Source organism: Carlito syrichta, unplaced genomic scaffold (genome assembly GCF_000164805.1).
Source record: "Carlito syrichta isolate Samal-C Ts95f unplaced genomic scaffold, Tarsius_syrichta-2.0.1 Scaffold153648, whole genome shotgun sequence".
Taxonomy (NCBI): domain Eukaryota; kingdom Metazoa; phylum Chordata; class Mammalia; order Primates; family Tarsiidae; genus Carlito; species Carlito syrichta.
The window spans coordinates 442,708-461,125 of NW_007097744.1; the positions used below are offsets into that span (position 1 = coordinate 442,708).

The following is an 18,418-nucleotide window of genomic DNA, read 5'->3' on the forward strand; positions in this document are numbered from 1 at the left end:
AAAACAACACATATTTGTTTTCTTACAGTTCTGGAGGTCAGAAGTCTGAAATCATTTCTGCTGGACTGAAACCAAGGTGTTGGCATGATCATGCTTTCTGAGGAGGAATCCTTTTCCTTGACTTTTCCATCCTCCAGAGCTGCACTTCTTGTGTTCCTTGGCTTGTGGCCCCCTCCTTCATCTTTAAAGCCAGCAGTGTAGCATCTTCAAATCTCTGCTTTGTTGTCATATCACTCTGTGCTGTCTGTGGAGTCAGATCTCCCTATGCCTTCTCTTATAAGGACACTTGTGATTATATTAAGGCTCACCCAGATAATCCAGGTATTCCTCATCTTAGGATCTTTAATCACATCTGCAGAATTCATTTTGCTATATAAAGTAACTTAGGTTCCAGGGATTAGGATCTGGATATCTTTGTGGGCTATTATTCAGCTGACCACAGAAATGACTATAATGTATTCCTGCATCCACAGACCTCAGCATGAGTGAGACAGAGTCTATAAATATGAATATGTGTAATTTGCTGTCATAAAAAGAAAGGAATACTAGTTTAATACTAGCACATGTAAAAAAGTAGCCATTCAGATGCTCTAGAAAAGGGCTTTCCAAAAGGGACGTGAGCCACATAAATAATTTAAAATATTCTAGCAGTCACATTTTAAAAGGTACATAGAAACAGATAAAATCAATTTTAGTATATTTTATTTAACCCAATAGATCTAAAATGTTATTATTTAAATACGTAATCAATATAAAAATATTCGTTTTGTACCATGTCTTTAAAATCTAGTGTGTTTTTCGGAGTATAGAGGAGGAGAAAAAAACATCTAGTGTGTATTTTACACTTACAGGACACAATTTTCACTGGAAATACTTGATCTGTATTTAGGTATCATAAAACTTACAGTTGAAAAAGATTTACATACTCAAGTTGTTCCAAATACATTTAAAAGAATTTCTAATAATTGAGTATCAGTTTTTAAATTAAAATGAAATTTTAAAGAATTAAAAATTTGCTTTCTCAGTCACTCTAGCCAATTTCAAGTGTTCAAGTCACAACCTGTGGCTTGTGGCTTCCATTCTGGAGCGTGTGACTCTGCAATGCTCTCTTTCCTAGGGTTATCCATTTAAAAAGAATGCATAGATGTTAACCTTATTTCTCATTTAGATTGTAATTATATTCCCTATTTCCTTCTGGATTGGTTCCAAATTCTTTTATTCTACCCAACTTTTCTTTCTAAGACATGCCTGTTAATGTGGTTCATCTAGTGTTCTCATTTAGTTTGTACCAGTTCAGTATAAGATTAGTTCAAGGCTATAGCCCTCTCTTGAACTTCTATTTCAGTAATTTCCGTATATTACCCACTCTGCTCCCCTCTATTTGAATCAGGTGTAATTTTGTAAACACTATATTTTCAAAGTGCTCTAGTATTACCTAGTTTGATCCTTGTAACTATAAGTAAGAGATCTGGTACTAATCCTATTTTATAGATAAGGAAATAGCCACCAGGGGGTTTATAGATTTGCTCAAGTCATATAGAGAAGTTGAATTTAGAAACTTTGTTCTAGTGCCTTTTCCACTGCACTGTGACACAATACCCTTTAAATAAAGGCTCCAAGAAAATGTCAGACCCTGTCTCTTACTAGTCCCATTCAATCTTACATTTAATTGTAGACAGTCTTAAAAAGTTGTTAGGATTAAAAACAAAAAAATTATCTCTATTAGCTCAAATTACCTGAAATAAACTCCTGAGAAGCTGGCTTATTACCATAATGTTTATAAAAAATTATTTATTTTAAAAACAAGATTCTTGAATTTCTTCAAATTACTGTCTTGCAGTGAGTTGGCCAGGAGGACCGCATTTCCTTGTTAATGTATACATAGACCCATAAGATAAACGGGAAAAGAGCTATTACAATGGCAGTGGCCAATTGAATTCTTCCACCAACCGGATTCCTATAAAGACACAAAAATTATTATAAATAATTCAAAAATTATGAATTGCTTTGGAAACAAATATAAAGACTGAGTTGGTAAAACATTACATTTTAGCATGCTCTCTTCTCAATGGTTTTATTGAAATATAACTTATTCATTGATTGTAGAAATATATATATTCTTTTTTTTTTTTTTTTTTTTGAGTTGGAGTCTCACTCTGTCGTCCAGACTGGAGTGCAGCGGCCGCTCCTGGCCACTGCAGCCTCGACCTTCTGGGCTCCGGCGATCCTTCCGCCTCAGCCTTCCATGTAGCCGGAATTACAGGCATGCGCTACCACGCCCAGCTAATTTTTTGATTTATTGTAGAGATGAGGTCTCGCTGCCCAGGCGAGTCTCGAACCCACGGGCTCAGGCAATTCACTCACCTCAGCCTCCCAAAGGCGCGGGATTACAGGCTGAGCCACCGAGCCCAGCTATATATATTCTTAATACAAATGCTTGTTTGTATGTAAAACTCTTGTCCCACTCAATTATGTCTTTTGAGGAACAGAAGTCGTTGAATAATTAGAAAGTGTTAAAATTGATCTTTTCCTATTGATTTTTGTGTTCTGTTTAAGAAAACTTTCTCAAGGTCTTGAAGATATTAAATTACTTTCTCTAGAGTTTTATTGTTTTGCTTTTTTATATTAGATCTACAATCCCCCTGGAATTGATTTTTATGAAAGTTGTAAAGTAGGGGTTGTTACACTTTTTTCCCATAAGAATACTAAGTTGACCTAGACCTGTTTATTGAAAATACTGCCTTTCCTTTCTACTCTGCAGTACCACCTTTGTCATAAGTCAAAGATCTACATATGTGTAGATCTGTTTCTGGATTCTGTTCTATTCCATTATTTCATTTATTTATCCTTTTGACAGTATAGGTTTAGGCTTCCAATATTTTAAGTCTTCTTTAATTTCATAATGTCTTGTGTAGAGATTTTTTTGTGTAGAGATTTTGCACATCTCTGCTAGATTTATTCACAGGGAATTGATTTTTTTATGTTAATATAAATGGTAACTTTGTTTTTATCACTTTGTTACTTGCTGATATAACTGCAGTTAATTTTTGTACATTGAGTATGCAGCAATCATGGTAAACTCATTCTAGTAATTTTTTAGATTCTTTTTTTATTTCTTACATATGTAATCATGTCACCCACAAAGAATGAAAATTTTATTTCTCCCTTTCTAATCCTTGGACTTTTATTTCTTTTTCTTGCCTTATTATACTGACTAGGACAATAGCTAGTACTGTCAAAGTGGGAATAATGGCCAACCTCAACTCGTTCCTGATTTCAGAGGGAAAGTTTTCAACAATTCACCATAAAGTATCATGCTTTGGTACAGATGCCCTTTTTCAGATTAAATTCCCTTCTGCAACCATTTTCTAAAAGCTTTTATCAAGAGTGGATGTTGAATTTTATCATATGCTCTTTCTGTATTAGCTGGCACTGATAGATTATTTTAAAAATTCTGTTAATGTTGTGGAAAGGTTGGTTGTTTTTAAGTGTTAAACTAACATTATACTCCTAGAATAAACTGCAACTTAGTTGTGTTATATATTGCAGTATCTGATTTGCTAATGTTTTGTTTAGGATTTTCCCATCTGTGGTTATGACTGAGATTGCTGGGTAATTTCCTTTTTTTGGTATTGTTGTCAAGTTTTAGTATTAAGATTATCTGCCCTCATAAAAGGAGTTGGAAAGTGTTTCTTCTTTTTCTGTTGTCTGGCAGTGTTTGTTGAAAGTTGCCATTGTTTTTCCTTAAATGTTAGGTAGACTTTCTCAGTTATACCATCTAGGTCTAGAGGTTTTCTTTAGAAAAAAATTAAATTATGAACTCAATTTCTTTAATAGTTATGAAACTGTTCTGAGTGTTTCTTCCTGTGTAAGTGTTGCTAAATTGTATTTTTTCAAAGAATTTGCCCATTTAATCTATATTTTCAAATTTTTTGGCATAAAGTTCTTCATAATATCATCTTATGATTTTTATAGTATTTATTAGATATATAGTAGTACTCTCTTTTTCATTCCTGATCTTTGTCATTTGTGCCTCTCTTGCTCTTTTATTTTTATTTTTGCTAGGGCTCTTAATGTTATATATCATTTTAGATAATTGATATTTGGCCTTTTTAATTCTCTATTTTTAATGTTGATCTTTATTTCATTGACATGTGCTTTTATATTTATTTTCTTCATGATTCTTTGGATTTAACTTGCTGGTTTTTTTCCTAACTTCTTGAACTGAAAAATTTCCTAGCTTCTTGGAGGTTTTTTTTTTTTTTTTAAGTATGTACTTAAGGTTATAAATTTCCCTTGAAACATGATTTGTAGCTCTATCCCACAAATTTTGATACGTAATATTCTTCTTATGTAGTTCAAAATATTTTCTAATTTCCATTGTGATTTCTTCTTTGACCCAAATTTTATTTCAAAGTGTATTTCCTAATTTCCAGATATACAGTGATTGCCTATTTTTAATTTTTGTTAATGATTTCTAGCTCAATTATACTGTGGTCAAAGAACATACAGTGCTCTATTGGATTTCAGTCTTTGGAAATGTATTGGGACTTATTTCATTGCCTAACATATAGTTTTTTTGTAAATAATGTATCCTTGAAAAGAATGGAAATTCTGCTATTCATGGTTTCTTACAGTATGGTTAAAATCTTTTATATCTTCATTGATTTTTTTGCCTGTTTATTAGTAACTGAGAGAAGTGTGTTAAAGTCTCCCAAGATAATTGTGGATTTTTCTGTTTTTCTTTTTAGTTCATTTTTGTTGTATCTATTTAGAGGCTATATTAAAGTTGTTCTATCTTCTTGATGAACTGAAACTTTTGTCACTAAAAGTATCTTTCCTTGGCATTTTAAATCCACTTTTTTTTTTTTTTTTTTAGTTGGAGTCTCATTGCCTCCCAGGCTGGAGTGCAGTGGCACACTCACGGCCATTGCAGCCTCGACCTGCTAGGCTCAGACGATCCTACTACTTCAGCCTTCCAAGTAGCTGGGACTACAGGTGTGTACCAGCATGCCCAGCTAATTTTTTTAAAAAAATTTATTGTAGAGATGAGGTCTCGCCAAGTTGCCCAGGCTGGTCTCGAACTCATGGGCTCAGGCGATCCTCTCACCTCAGCTTTCCCAAAGTGCTGGGATTATAGGCATGAGCCACTATGCCTGGCCTAAATCTGCTTTTTAATAAGTGGTGCTGTGATAACCAGATAGTTATATAGAAAAATATAACATTGGATCCATTCTTTATACCATTGCATCAGGATAAATTCTAAATAGATCAAATATTTAAATGTAAAAATGAAACCATACATTTATTAGATGAAAACATAGGTGAGTTACTTTATAACCTGAGAGCGAGGAAAGTTTTCCTAACTATACTATGACTCCAAATCCAGAAGCAATAAGGAAAAGGATTGATAAATATGATTACATTAAAATAACAACAACAAAATACTTTTTCATGGCAAAATAAAGTATACTTTGCATAAGCAAAATAAAAGGACAATAACAAATTGCAAAAACATTTTCATCTTATATCACAAAAAATTAATAGCCCTAGTATATAGAGAGCTTTAAAAATAGAGAAGACTGCCAACCTTAGAGAAAATCAGGTTAAATCTACATCTCTCAGGGATGGACCAACATTTTATTGAAAAAGATGCAAATGTCTCTTAACCATATGAAAATGTGCTCACCTTTGCTCTTAGTAAGAGAAATGCAAATTAAAACTACCCCTTTCTCAAAACTATTCAATGAGTTAACAATTCAAAATTTTGACAACACACTCTGTTGGCAAGGCTGTGGGGAAACATGCACTTCCATTCATTGCTAGTGGGGATACAAATTGGAGGAACTCATAAGAAGTGGAATTTGGGACTTTATAGAATATTAACTCTGCAATTACACTTTGACCCAGCAATCTCATTTCTGGGAATTCATTCCAAGGATACAGTGGTAAAAATATGTTAGATACATGTACACACTATTTTCAGTAGCAAAACACAGGATGAAATGTGAATAGTAGAGGCCTGCTTGAATAAGCTGTGGAGCTATCAGTGGAATAAGGAAAGTCTTTATATACTGTAGAATGATCTCTAGGCTGAAGTAAGGGAAAAAGGAAAGTGGAATACAGTTGTGTATAATGTATTACCACTTATCTGAGACAAACAGAAATACAAATAAATGCACATATTTGCTTCATTAAAAAGTCATGGGGGGACAAACCATATAATTGAAAATTTTCATCTATAGAAAAAGGGCAGATATAGGGCTAGGGGGCTAGAGAAGATATCCCCCTATATCAGATTTATTTTTAATATATCTTATTTTGTAGATTAAACTTTGGAGCCATGTAGATATTTTACATTATCTATCTATCCATCCATCCATTCATTCATCCATATCTATTTTCCTTTTTTTTTTTTTTTTATAGACAGGGTCTTGCTCTGTCACCTATACTGGAGGGCAGTGATGTGATTGTAGCTTACTGTAGCCTCAGACTCCTAGACTCAAGTGACCCACCTCAACCTCCCCAATAGCTAGGACTACAGACATATGCCATCACACCTAGCTAATTTTAAAGTTTTTTGTATAGATGGGATCTGCTATACTGCCCAGGCTGATCTCGAAATCCTGGCTTCAAGTAATTCTCTTGCCTCAGCCTCCCAAAGTGCTGGGATTATAGGCATGAGCCACTGTACCTGGAATATTGATAATTGTTGAAGCTAGGTGATTGGTACATCTGATTTATTATATTAGTCTCTGCTTTTGCATACGTTTGAAAAGTTTTGAAATAAAAAATTAAAATATTTCAAAATATTTACATGAATTGTTTTTCTTGAATAATTGCCCTAAAGTCTATTTTGCTATTAAAATTGTTATAGTAGCTTTCATTTGGTTAGTGTTTACATAGTACATTTTTTCTATCTTTTGACTTTAAATCTTTCTGTACCTGTATATTTAATGATTGTCTTTTGTAAACACTGCAGAGTTGGGTTTTTGATATTTTTAAACACCTTGAAATTTTTTGACTCTTAGCTGGAATATATGGTACATTTATAATGTAATTAATGGAATTTCTGATATATTTGGGTTTAAATCTCTATCTTAACGTATGCCTCCTACTTGTCCCACTTATTCTGTTTTTATCCCTCTCTATTCTGGCTTTCAATAACCATTTTTAAAACTCTTTTAGTGATTATCCTAAGAATTACAACATCAAAGTCTAATAAATGGACCTTTTACCTCTTTCCAGACAATCAACTTACATACTACTGTTGTCATGTATTTTTATCCTATATATGTTTAAGTCTCAAAAAACATTATTATTATTGTTTTATAAGTTAATATTCACTAATATGTGCTCACATACTTATATTTTCTTTGTTCTTTATTCTTTCCTGAATCTTCAAACTTTCTCTTGAGACCATTTTCCTTTATTCTGAAGAACACCCTTTAGGCTGGCGACTGCTTATGACTACACTTGGCCACATAGAAAACTATGGCATTTATGAACATGAATGATCATGAATCTTTGAACCAGCTCTTATTAATTTCTTTTTGGAAAATGAAGCATTTCTTTCTAAAGACTCTTGTTTTCACTTATGTGTCCATATTTTCACTTCTTTTTTTTTTTTGAGTTGGAGTCTCACTCTGTCGCCCAGACTGGAGTGCAGTGGCCGCTCCCGGCCACCGCAGCCTCGACCTGCTGGGCTCCGGCGATCCTTCTGCCTCAGCCTTCCAAGTATCCGGAATTACAGGCGCGTGCTACCACGCCCGGCTGATTTTGTGATTTTATTGTTGAGATGAGGTCTCGCTGCCCAGGCGGGTCTCGAACCCGCAGGCTCAGGCAATCCACTCACCTCAGCCTCCCAAAGGCGTGGGATTACAGGCTGAGCCACCAAGCCCGGCTCATATTTTTACTTCTTATTTGATTTTGTCAACCATGAAAACTCCTCATTTTAACTGATGAGTTGAATACTTACTTGGATGAACTGCGACATAGGCTCATCCATGCTGTGATAATCACCAGACCAGAGAGCTCCCTGTAAAACAGCACACATTTCATATTTTGGAAGTGGATGCAAGTGAGATGCATATCATCATGCTCTCTTCATGACCACTTGATAGTGCATTCTGCTTGAATTGATTTTCCACTGAGATACATAGCATCCTCAGAACATTTTCAAGTCTGGCCATGGCTCATAAAATACTTTTTAAAGACCATTTAAAGCCTTATCTGTAAATAAAATTCATCTTAAGAGGCAGATACAAAATCCATGGCTGTTCCCTAATTTTTAAGTGGGCCTTCACAAAATTGAAATACATATTTTAAAAATTACACAGATACATCGTTTATTTCAGGTCACTGGGAGGAATAGTAAAACTAAGAAAACAACCCCAGATTTGATCAGTCATTATTTTTATATTTTTTAGAGGCCTCAGTATTAGGCAGGATAAACTTAAAACAGTACATAATTTGAGCACACATATTGCAAAAGATTGAGTAACTTCCTAAGAGAGGAATGATTTAGAGTATAAGTCAAACTAATAATACTGGGGTGGATATGTGCTCCTAGATATATGTATTTACTGTAAGCACATTTCTCTAGAATTAGAAAAATCATATTCAGCCATAGTACTGCTAGAAGCCCCACCTTGAACTCACTAAAATTCATGGGCTTTACATTGGAGGTGATTCAACCCATTTGGTTTACATTCTCATCTACAGACCCCACCTGATGTGCTCTCCAGTTTTCTAAGGATTAGGGCCTAAAGGAAAGGGCTATTAACAAGGCCAAAGTTTAAGGGTGGTAGGAAGAGTTGATAAAAATGTGAACAAATGGTTATGACAAAGGGAGACAATAACACAAGACATACCAGTGTGAGTCTAACAGAGGTTGACAAACTTCTGACCTCTGAGATGGCTGATCCCCACTAGCAGATAATATTGTGGTTTAAATCAGAAGTGAATCAGAATGCTAAAAGAGTTATCACTTTATTAGGTTGGTCTGAGTACTGCTGTATAGCACCCTTGCTGGTTCCAAGGAGGCCAAGGTCCAACTGCCTGACTGTAATATAACATAGTATTTAATGACTGCCTGTGGTAGTAAATAGTGGAGCCTGACAGATAGTGCTGGGATTGAATCCTGGCTCCTTCATTTCCTCAGTTTCATCAGCTTATAAAAGAGATAATATCTTCCCTGTTCCTCATGGTATATTAGGGGGAGCTTAGTCATATTGTGTATAGATAAGTTGTTGTGAAGGAATACAAGATTTCTCAGAAACAGCTCCACCCCTCCAAAGAGCAAAAGTCACTACTCACCTGCCTTCTTCCTCGTGTAAGATGTTCTGTTGTGTATGAAGCAGGAAGTAGTATGCCAAGCCAACAGCCCACAATGCACAGAAGAATATGTGTATTGCAGAGACACTCTTCCAAATAATGTTACCTAAAAATAGACATCCTGATGCTATTAGCCATGGAATCACATCCTACAGAAAAATGATCTCTTTATACCTGTTTTGCTATAGTCTGCTTTTAGAAAATGCATTCCAAATTTATTTATTTTCTTTAGGGACAACACAGAGGTCATAGCATTCAATATAATCTGAAGTGGACATTTCTTCTTTGGGTTGCTCAGCATCTCCCCTTCCTATGACGGTCATCCTTATTTTCTTTGGGAATCTACCCTGTCCACACTCCTGGTCCATGAATCCCACCAAACTGGACCTTAGCTAGGTCAATCAATGTATTTGATCCCCTCAGCCATAGTGATCTGGCTCAGGGCAAACAGAAGATCAGTTCAGACCAACTCAATTCTGAGACTTTGGTGGAGTAAAGAAACAATCTACATTCTGTTGGACTTGGTGTGTTGAAGGTTAGATCCTGGTCAGAGCAATACCATGCCCGTTAATCATTTTATTATTTTGAATTATTCATCACTTATGTATATGATCTACCACTTAGGTATAGAAAGGTGAGACCAGCTCCGTGAGCTGGGAGCTCTGGGATACCATTCGGAGCCTGGAAGATTAGTCAGCATGGCAGACAGTAGAACTGAGAGGTGGAGAGAAGTTTAAGTTCTGAATCCATCAGTACCTGAAGTCAGCACCACCCCTAGCCTTTTCAGTAGACTGTACCAATTCATTTTCTTCTTAGTTCATAGTACAGTTGAGTTTTTTTTTTTTCTAGCTTGAAACTAAAATAACCCTAATTGATCTACCTTAAATATGTGACAGAGTTCAAGGGGCCTGTACAAGATGCCCAGCCATCTAGAGAACTAGAATTTTTCCCACCAAGGTAGGAATCATTAGTCTTTATTCTAAGACCTCCAAGAATGTTCAAGCCTCACTAGCAGAAGCTGTTTTAACGAAACTGAAAAAGAATCTGTCAGGACTAATAGTGCCCAATAATAAGAAAGTGTTAATAATAGTAACGAAAGTAAAATGTATTTTTTCTGTTACAACACACAGTTTTATAGTAGAAAACTGTCCAACTTAAAGTTCGTTGAGAGGTTTTTAGGGCCATAAAAGGCAAAGCAGCTACATTTTGCTCAGCATTGAGTTAGGTAGCTTGTGGGCAATACAAACCAGTTATTTTAATTAAATTTTTCACATGTATACCCACTTGGGATGTTCGTGTACAGATTCCAAGAAGTAGGTTACAGAACAAGTATATGAAAAACCCTATTTTATAGTCACTTATTCATTCAATAAGCATTAAGTACTTACCACAGGCCTGGCCATGTTGTTATGGACTGGATGTTTATGTCCCCTCAAATCCATGTTTAAATCCTAACCCCCAAGATGACATTATTAGGATATGGGGCCTAATTGGGAGGTAATTAGTTCATGAGGGTGGCGTCCTCATGAATGGGATTGCTGTCCTCATAAAAGAGGCCCTGGAAAGCTCACTTGCTTCTTCTGCCATGTGAGGATACAGAGAAAAGTTGTCACTTATAAATCATAAATGGGTAATCTGCTGGCACCTTGACTTTGGACTTCCCAGCCTCTAGGATTGAGATAAATAAATGTCTGTCCTTATGAGCCACCCAGTCTATGAGATTTTTGAATAGACTAAGGCTTATGCAAGGATGCACAAGACATGATCCTGCTTTTAAGGGGCCTATAGCCTAGTAGGAGGAAACATACACAAAAGTATGCAATGCATTGCTGCAAGTACCATAACGGTACATGAGACATTAGGAAGAGCAACATATATTAATGAAAAATCTAGAGATTTGTTATAGACATAAACAATTTCTATACCTAAGTAGTGGTTCATATACGTAGGTGTTGAGTAGTTCAAAATAAGGAAGTAATTAATGGGCATGGTATTGCTCTAAGATGAATTTGTAAAAAAAAAAAAAGGTTGAACTAGCTTGTAAACAGAAAATATATAATAGGCGCTGACAGCCACTAAGTATGAGGATACAAGATTAGCACGAAGATTGTTGTTGCACATAGATTGTAATGATTTTGCATTAGTTTCTCTCTCTCTTAGGCTAAACTACATAACCATGATTCTACATCAGCATCAGAGGTCTTGGGTCCAAATTTATAAAGAAGGCCTCTGTACAGCAAGTCCTTGTGAAGTTTTCTTGAAGATGGGTAAAGATGATCTAGAATAGAATTAGCCCTCTTGTGATCAGAAATAAGAGGAAAGGCCTAGGGAACCCTGTTTTTGTCCTGGAAGTGGGCAGATAGGGTCTCATTACTGTAAGAATTTGTTATGTCTCCATTTAGAATGTAAAGTTTATACCTGTGACAAGAGGGTTAAATCCAACAAGCAGGGTCAGTACTGCAGGTATAGTATACACCATCTGTTAGCAAAAAGAGGAAATTATGTGGCTTAAGAAGCATGCCCGATATACAAGATGTTCAGAGATAAAGAAAGATGGGATAAAGAAAGATGAGAACAGTGGCCATCATGCTCCACGATCTGTCTCTGGGATTTCACTAGCTATTGAGAAAGTGGTAGCCTCTGCTCTTCTGGAACTTACCCATGTCTGGTTGCAATTTTATGTACCTTCCTCTTAGACTGTAGACTGTTCCAGAAGAGGCTCATTCATCTTTGAGCTCTAGCATTGTGTGTAGAGTTTGGATCTTAAGACACACTATCCTTCCAATCTCTCCCAAGCAACTTCCATGTCCAAATGGCCTTTCTCCAATTGCATAAAATAAAATGTTCTTTGAAAAGTAGAGCAGAGCTAGGTGTGGTGGCATGCCTGTAATCCCACTTTGGGAGGCAGAGGCAAGAGGATTGCCTGAGACCAGGGGTTCAAGACCAGCTTGGGCAACTTGGCGAGACCCTGTCTTTACAATAAATAAAAAAATTAGCTGGTTGTGATGGCACACGCCTGTAGTTACAGCTACTTGAAAAGCTGAGGAGGAAAGATCACCTGAGTCCAGCAGGTTAGGGCTGCGGTGGGCAATGTACTCCAGCCTGGGCAAAAGAGTGAGACTCCAACTAAAAAGGAAAAAAGAAAGAAAGAAAGAAAAAGAAAAGAGAAGTAGAGCAGAAACAGTCATGATTAGCCCTGCTGCATTTGACCCAGTGGACCATTCAACCTAATATTCTACTTCTGTGATACCACAGAAAGTTTTCTAACAACGTATGGATCAACTGTGCCCAATAATAATGTCAGGCTCTTCCTTTTGGAAACTGCAGATAAGCTGGTTTGGAAGTAGGAAGACTGTCCCTAAAGAGGTTTTATTTCTAAACCTCATTTATCGGAAGCAGGCTCTAGCCAAACTTGCTAGTGTGTGTGTGTGTGTGTGTGTGTGTGTGTGTGTGTGTGTGTGTGTGTGTGTGTGGTGTGGACAAAGGGCAAGTAGGGAGGGTAGGTTTATAAGAAGCATGGGGACTTTCTGAGGAATGTGGCAGTTTAACCACATCAATTGCTGTGCTTACTTCAGAAGCCGTTAGCTTATTTGGAAGTTGTCAGAGCTGTACATTTGAGTGATTTGTTTTCACTATAAAAACATGTCTGTCTTGACTGTGGGGAAAGCGAGCAATTGAATTACAGACTCTGTCTTCATCTTTCTTACTCTGTCCCTAATGATTTGGGGAATATTGGCCTATATTGACATTTGCAAATCAGGTAATCTCTTACAGTGGGCTAAGGGTTGATTGAGGGTTAGACCAGTGCCAAATTTTAATATTCATACAAATCACGTGGGGATCTTGTTAACATGTAGATGATGATTCTGGAGGTCTGGGGTAAGGTGCAAGAGTTTGATTTTCCAATGAGCTCCCTGAGGCTGTTGTTGCTGTTGTTCTAAGGATCACACTTACAGTAGTAGGAGTTACTTTTCTTTTAGTGAAAAAATAGGTGACTTAGTCACAGTGGGGTGGAGAGTGGTGGTGGTGGGGGGGAAGGGGAGTTAAACACAGGCATCATACAATATTTAACTGTGCCCTCTATAAGAAATGTTTGGCAGAGATTTTGAAAGTATACATCCAATGTATCAGATATCTGTCATTAATTGATTAAATTAAATAAACCTTCTTATTTCAGCTTATTGTAAACATATGAACAAAAGAGTCCTTTACACTGAGTAGTAGTTTTCCATGGGGGTTGTGACCCATTAATCCTCATTTAAATGCTTTTCTCTATCTTGAATGAGATAAAAAGAAATTTGAGGCAAGAGAGACTGAAAACAATTGTTCCTAGTAGACAAGTTAAAACAATGTACAGTACAGTCAGGCATGGTGGTGCAGAACTATAGTCCTAGCTACTCAGGAGGTTGAGGTGGGAGGATCACTTGAGTCCAGGAGTTCAAGGCCAGCCAGGGCAACACAGTGAGACCTAGTCTCTAAAAAAATAAGAATAAATAAAACCATGCACAGTACAACACTCAATAGTGAACTCAGTAGAACCCATTTATAATTGTTTTTATATTTTTGTTAGTGGATTTAAAATAAACTAAGGGTATCATAGTATTCGTTTGTAATATTTAATTCAACACTATGTAGTCATTGAGTATCAAGGCAGTCATTCCTAATAATACTCTCTCTTGTCCACCTGCCACTACAAATGTTAAAAAAAAACCTATTTGTTTTCTCAGTCTCTTTCACATGGCCATGTTCCAGCAATGAAGTGTAAGAAGTCTTTAGGGGCGAGGCTGATACTCAAAACATTTAACAATCAATATGCATGGGTATAGATCAATCAGAACGGAACCCCAAGAATATGCAATATTGGTACATACAAACTGACTAGCAGCCCGTCCAAGGGGCTTCTTGGGAAACATTTTCCTTTCTGACAAAAGGGAAGAAAGCACAGGAAGAAAACTTATTTTGATCCTGCCTCCCCTCTTCCTACCTGGGATGCTCTTTTCTGGGGATGACACATTTGGAACTGCAGTAAACTTCTGTATACATGAGGAGATATCACCTACACATTGGGGACAGCAGAGGAGAAAGACAGAAAACATAGGTCCTTGATGACACTATTGACTACTAAACAGCTAACTCTGAACTTTGTAAGTGAGGTACTCTGTATTTTTATAACCTGATGCTAGTCAGGTTTTCCATTATTTGTTGCTGTATGCATCCTGATACAAATATTCTCCAGAGCAAGGTGACTTAGACCTGGGCAAGTCCCAGCCCCCAAGGCCTAGTAATTGTTTATCAGTGTATCCATTCATTCTTTCATTCATTCAAGAGTCAAGATAGGAAGAATTTCTATGAGGAACACTCTTCAGGAGGCTGCCTGAAGAAGGAATGGCTCTTGTCCTCCTCCTGGGAGCTGACTTATACAGAGCCAACTCTAGTGCAAAGCCCATTGTGTTAGTGCTATGAAAAAGGTTCAGAGGAAGAATGGTTAGACTCCACAGGAAAGAGGCAGAGATATTTTTTTGGGAGGGACACCATTTGAGATAGTCCTTGAAGCTTGAGTAGGGTATGACATGCAGGAATTCCAGAAGCAAGACACAGTAACTATTATTGCTACATTAGGCTTCAATGACCAAGTTGGGATGGTGGGCTGGGACCATACTGTGGTGGGTCTTGATTCTAAGTTGGGGAATACTAACTTAGAGATCTTGGAAAATGACAAAAGTTTTAAGCAGAAACTGACATACAGGAAATAGTTGAAGAGCAGAAGGGACTGGAGGTAGACAGAAGAGCTGGGAAGCTGTTCCAGGGACCCATGTGGAAGATAGTGGGGTGTGGAACTGGGAATGAGGATGTGGGATTTGTTCTTTATATTATGTAATTTGAGTATGAAGTGAAAGGTAAACTGTACAGACACTGTATAGATAAGCAATTAGACCTAGACTGTTATCTAATTAATTACTTATTTTTTTATAGATGAAGTCTTGCTATGCTGTGCAAGCTGGCCTCCAACTCCTGGGCTCAAGTGATCCTGTCTCAGCTTCTTGAGTAGCTGGGACTACAGGTGTGTATTATCATTCCTGACTCAGATTTTTTTGTTTTTTTGAGGAGATCTCACAGGCAGTGGTAAGAAACAGAGAGATGTTAAAGATGACTGAAGTCTTGAGCACGGATGACTTAGAGCATGGTTCTTCTGATCATAGGCATGGGTGAGTCAGGAAGAGACGTGGATTTTGGAGGGAAAGATGCTAGGTAGCACCTTGGGGATATTTGTGGAGCAGTATGGTGTACAGGTGGATATATCCAGCAGTTTTTTGGAAATTCAACATTTAGCTGGGTGTTTGAGACTTGTCTGTGTGAAAATAATATTTGAAACTCAAGATATGGACTAGAGTGCCAAGGAAAATGCAACTTGATTTGATTCAGGAGCATATTCGCATCTGGGTAATAAGCAGAATGTGGTTTTACTGAACTAAAAAAAAGGGACTAGAATTTCAAATTATAATTCCAAGTACTGTCATGCTTTCTGCTCATCTGTACATGATCAACATTATTCTAATAACTGTCTAAGAATTGTCTCCTGGTGATAAGTGTACAGTCTTGTGTATCTATATTGAAAGAAACTAGGCAAAATTCAGATACTTCAGAAGATGTATGAGACAATCTCCCCCTCTTCTAAATGGTTCCAATCAGTGCTGGTTAAATGAAGACTATGTTTTACAGGCTTTAATTACTTTCTATAAATATAACTCACTGAATTAGCAGAACCACAGAACTCAAGCCTCCCGTTTCTCAAAGGTTTGCATGAATTTCTGGCTAGAAACTTATAAGGAATGGTTCAATTGATTTTTTTTGGGGGGGGTCACATTGGGGGGGGTCACATCTACTCCTGGTCCTCAAGAATAAATGTCTTCGGTTGGGCCGTCTAGTCGATCTAGTCCAAAAGAATACTACAGAAACACCTGCTTCAAAAAGTGTGAAATTTACATACACACACTCACACATGCACACACACACACACACACACACACACACACACACACACTGCACTACCACTCTGATAATACCTCCCTACATACGAATACTTTACGAGGCATTTGGTTTCTAAGTTTTTAAGCAAATTAAGTGTGGGGGGGAGGCAAATAGATGAAACTGTGTTTGGTGCAGTTGTGCAACTCTTTCAAATGAAGGAAAGCGTCCAATGTAGTTCATACTCACCACCCACAATTCTGCATCTGGATCATTTACCTGGAATGCCAAAACATCAACAGTCATCCTGTCCTGTTCCGTTCCTGTATTTGGTCTTCTTCCCCCTCCCCCGCTTTTATTTGTTAAGTGCCAGGCACTGCCATAGTCACTGAGGATACAAAATCTGAAGGAGACATAGTCTACCAGAGGATGGTTGAAGGGGTTTCTGGTTGAACACAACAGATGGCTTCAACATGCAGCGACGCATTGTTAAAAAGACCTGCACGGGAGCTCTGAAAAGGACCCACCAGACCTAGGATGGGTGTTTTAAGGACATTCCCTGTCTCAAAAAACGAGTGAAATTATTATGAAGGGGGCCCTAAAACAGACTTAGAAGGATAATCATGCTATAAAGGGCTTTGTACTGCTTCCTCCTCCTAGGCCCGGCGTTGTGGTCAGTGTCACCCACGGACTGAATGTTAAGAAAGGTGCCAGTGCCGCTTCTGCTAAGGTCCCCTTCAAAGTGACCCACGCTGAATCAGCTCTTTCCAGCATTCCAGCACAACAGGCCTGTCAGGTCAGGTTCTCAGGTGTGTGGCTTTCTTATATGAACACACCTGTCCTCGGTAGGGAACAGGCTGGGGCTCCCCCAGCATAAACCCCATGTTCCGTCTCCCCATCGAATGAGCCCCGGCGACTCAGTCGGCCTGTCAGCCCACGCGGCGCGCCTGACCGGGGCGGAGCTCCGAGCCTGGCGGGTCCCCCGCCCACCGCCCGCCTCCCGCGGCGCGGCCCGCCTGACCTGCACGAAGGCCGCCAGCGCGAAGAAGGCGGCCATGAGCCCGTTGCAGGCCCGCCACAGGGCCCGCGCCCAGGGCCGCGCCGCCGGCGCCATCGGCTCGGGGAGCGCGGGGCGGAGGCGGGGCGGCGAGTCCAGCTGGGCCGGCCTCTTCCTTCCGGCAGGCAGGGACGCCCCGCCCCGGCCTCGATGCCCAAAGAGCCCTGGAGTAGCGCGCCCGGTAGAGAAGCAGAGTGGCCGCAGCCCTCACTGTCCCGTCCCACTCAAGATCCTGCCCAAACGCGGCACGGTGCCGATGTCAGTATCCCCATTTCACAGACGGGGAAAGTGAGTCCCACAGGAGCAGGATGACTTGCCCAAGACCGCACAGCTCGTCAGTGGTGGAAGGCGAATTTGAACCCATGTAGGTTCAATTCCAAAATCTGTTTTCACCAACGCTACCTTCCTCATGTTAAAAAGTAAAAATAAAAATAAAGGAAGGAAGACAGGAAAAGAAAAAAAAAAGAAAAGGAATGTGTGTGTTTTCTGGTTAGTGTTTATGCAGTTCTTTCCAAACCTCAGGAACTTTCAGATCCCTGTAAGCATTATGGTAATTTCTAGAGTGAGGACAGTTATATTAACATCTTATACGGCTCACAGCTTTTCGGCAGACAGGCTCGTTTATCTTCATGAGCTTTTATTATAAAAGGTATTTACATATTATACATATTTACAATTCTCTCCCACCACCAAAACCAACAAAATTTCCAAAATTGCTCATGAATTTCTTATGAACTAAAGACACTGAAATATTCACTGTTCCCCCCTAGCTTGTTTTCCTCTTTTTCTGTTTTGTAATTTACCCTCCTGATTAGTTCTTCCCTGGGCTCATTTACACATCCATAGGCTTCATCATTTTTGCTGTTCTAAAGAGTCTTTATCACTTCAAATCATGAGCTTGTGTGCCTGTCCTCCTTTCCTTTGAGCTAAATCTCCTAAAACTGTCTAGGAAGATTTTTTTCCTTCTTCTTCTCAGCTTCATTCCTTTCAAGAAACAGTTATTTCAAGAAAGTCTTCTGCCCTGTGCTGGGTGCTGTGATCAGGAGAGGGGATTTACTG

At 38.3% G+C, this 18,418-nt stretch overlaps 1 protein-coding gene across 2 annotated transcripts; it reads right to left on the reverse strand.

Moving 5' to 3' along the window:
• Positions 1–1,647: 1,647 nt before the first annotated feature.
• On the reverse strand, positions 1,648–17,387 carry TMEM220 (transmembrane protein 220). 2 transcript variants are annotated; one of them, XM_021708958.1, is made up of 6 exons: positions 17,324–17,380; positions 16,552–16,581; positions 11,755–11,815; positions 9,319–9,442; positions 7,979–8,038; positions 1,648–1,957 (listed from the first exon to the last, which is right to left on the reverse strand). In XM_021708958.1, the coding sequence occupies exons 1-6, from the start codon at positions 17,357–17,359 to the stop codon at positions 1,822–1,824; spliced, it is 447 nt and encodes a 148-aa protein (XP_021564633.1). In that variant the 5' UTR covers positions 17,360–17,380; the 3' UTR covers positions 1,648–1,821. The 2 variants fall into 2 exon arrangements, with proteins under 2 accessions (XP_021564633.1, XP_021564634.1); XM_021708959.1 differs by lacking the exon at positions 16,552–16,581 and having other exon boundaries at positions 17,324–17,387.
• Positions 17,388–18,418: the final 1,031 nt, after the last annotated feature.

Bases quoted from the DNA above. Each gene is read 5' to 3' on its own strand.
- TMEM220 (XM_021708958.1), bottom strand. From the start codon at position 17,359: ATGGCCGCCTTCTTCGCGCTGGCGGCCTTCGTGCAG. The intron at 11,816-16,551 runs GTGAGTATGAAC...TTTTGCTAACAG, and splicing joins CAGATGCAGAATTGTGGGTG to ATGGTGTATACTATACCTGC. The intron at 1,958-7,978 runs GTAAGTATTCAA...GTGTCTTTATAG, and splicing joins CTATGTCGCAGTTCATCCAA to GAATCCGGTTGGTGGAAGAA.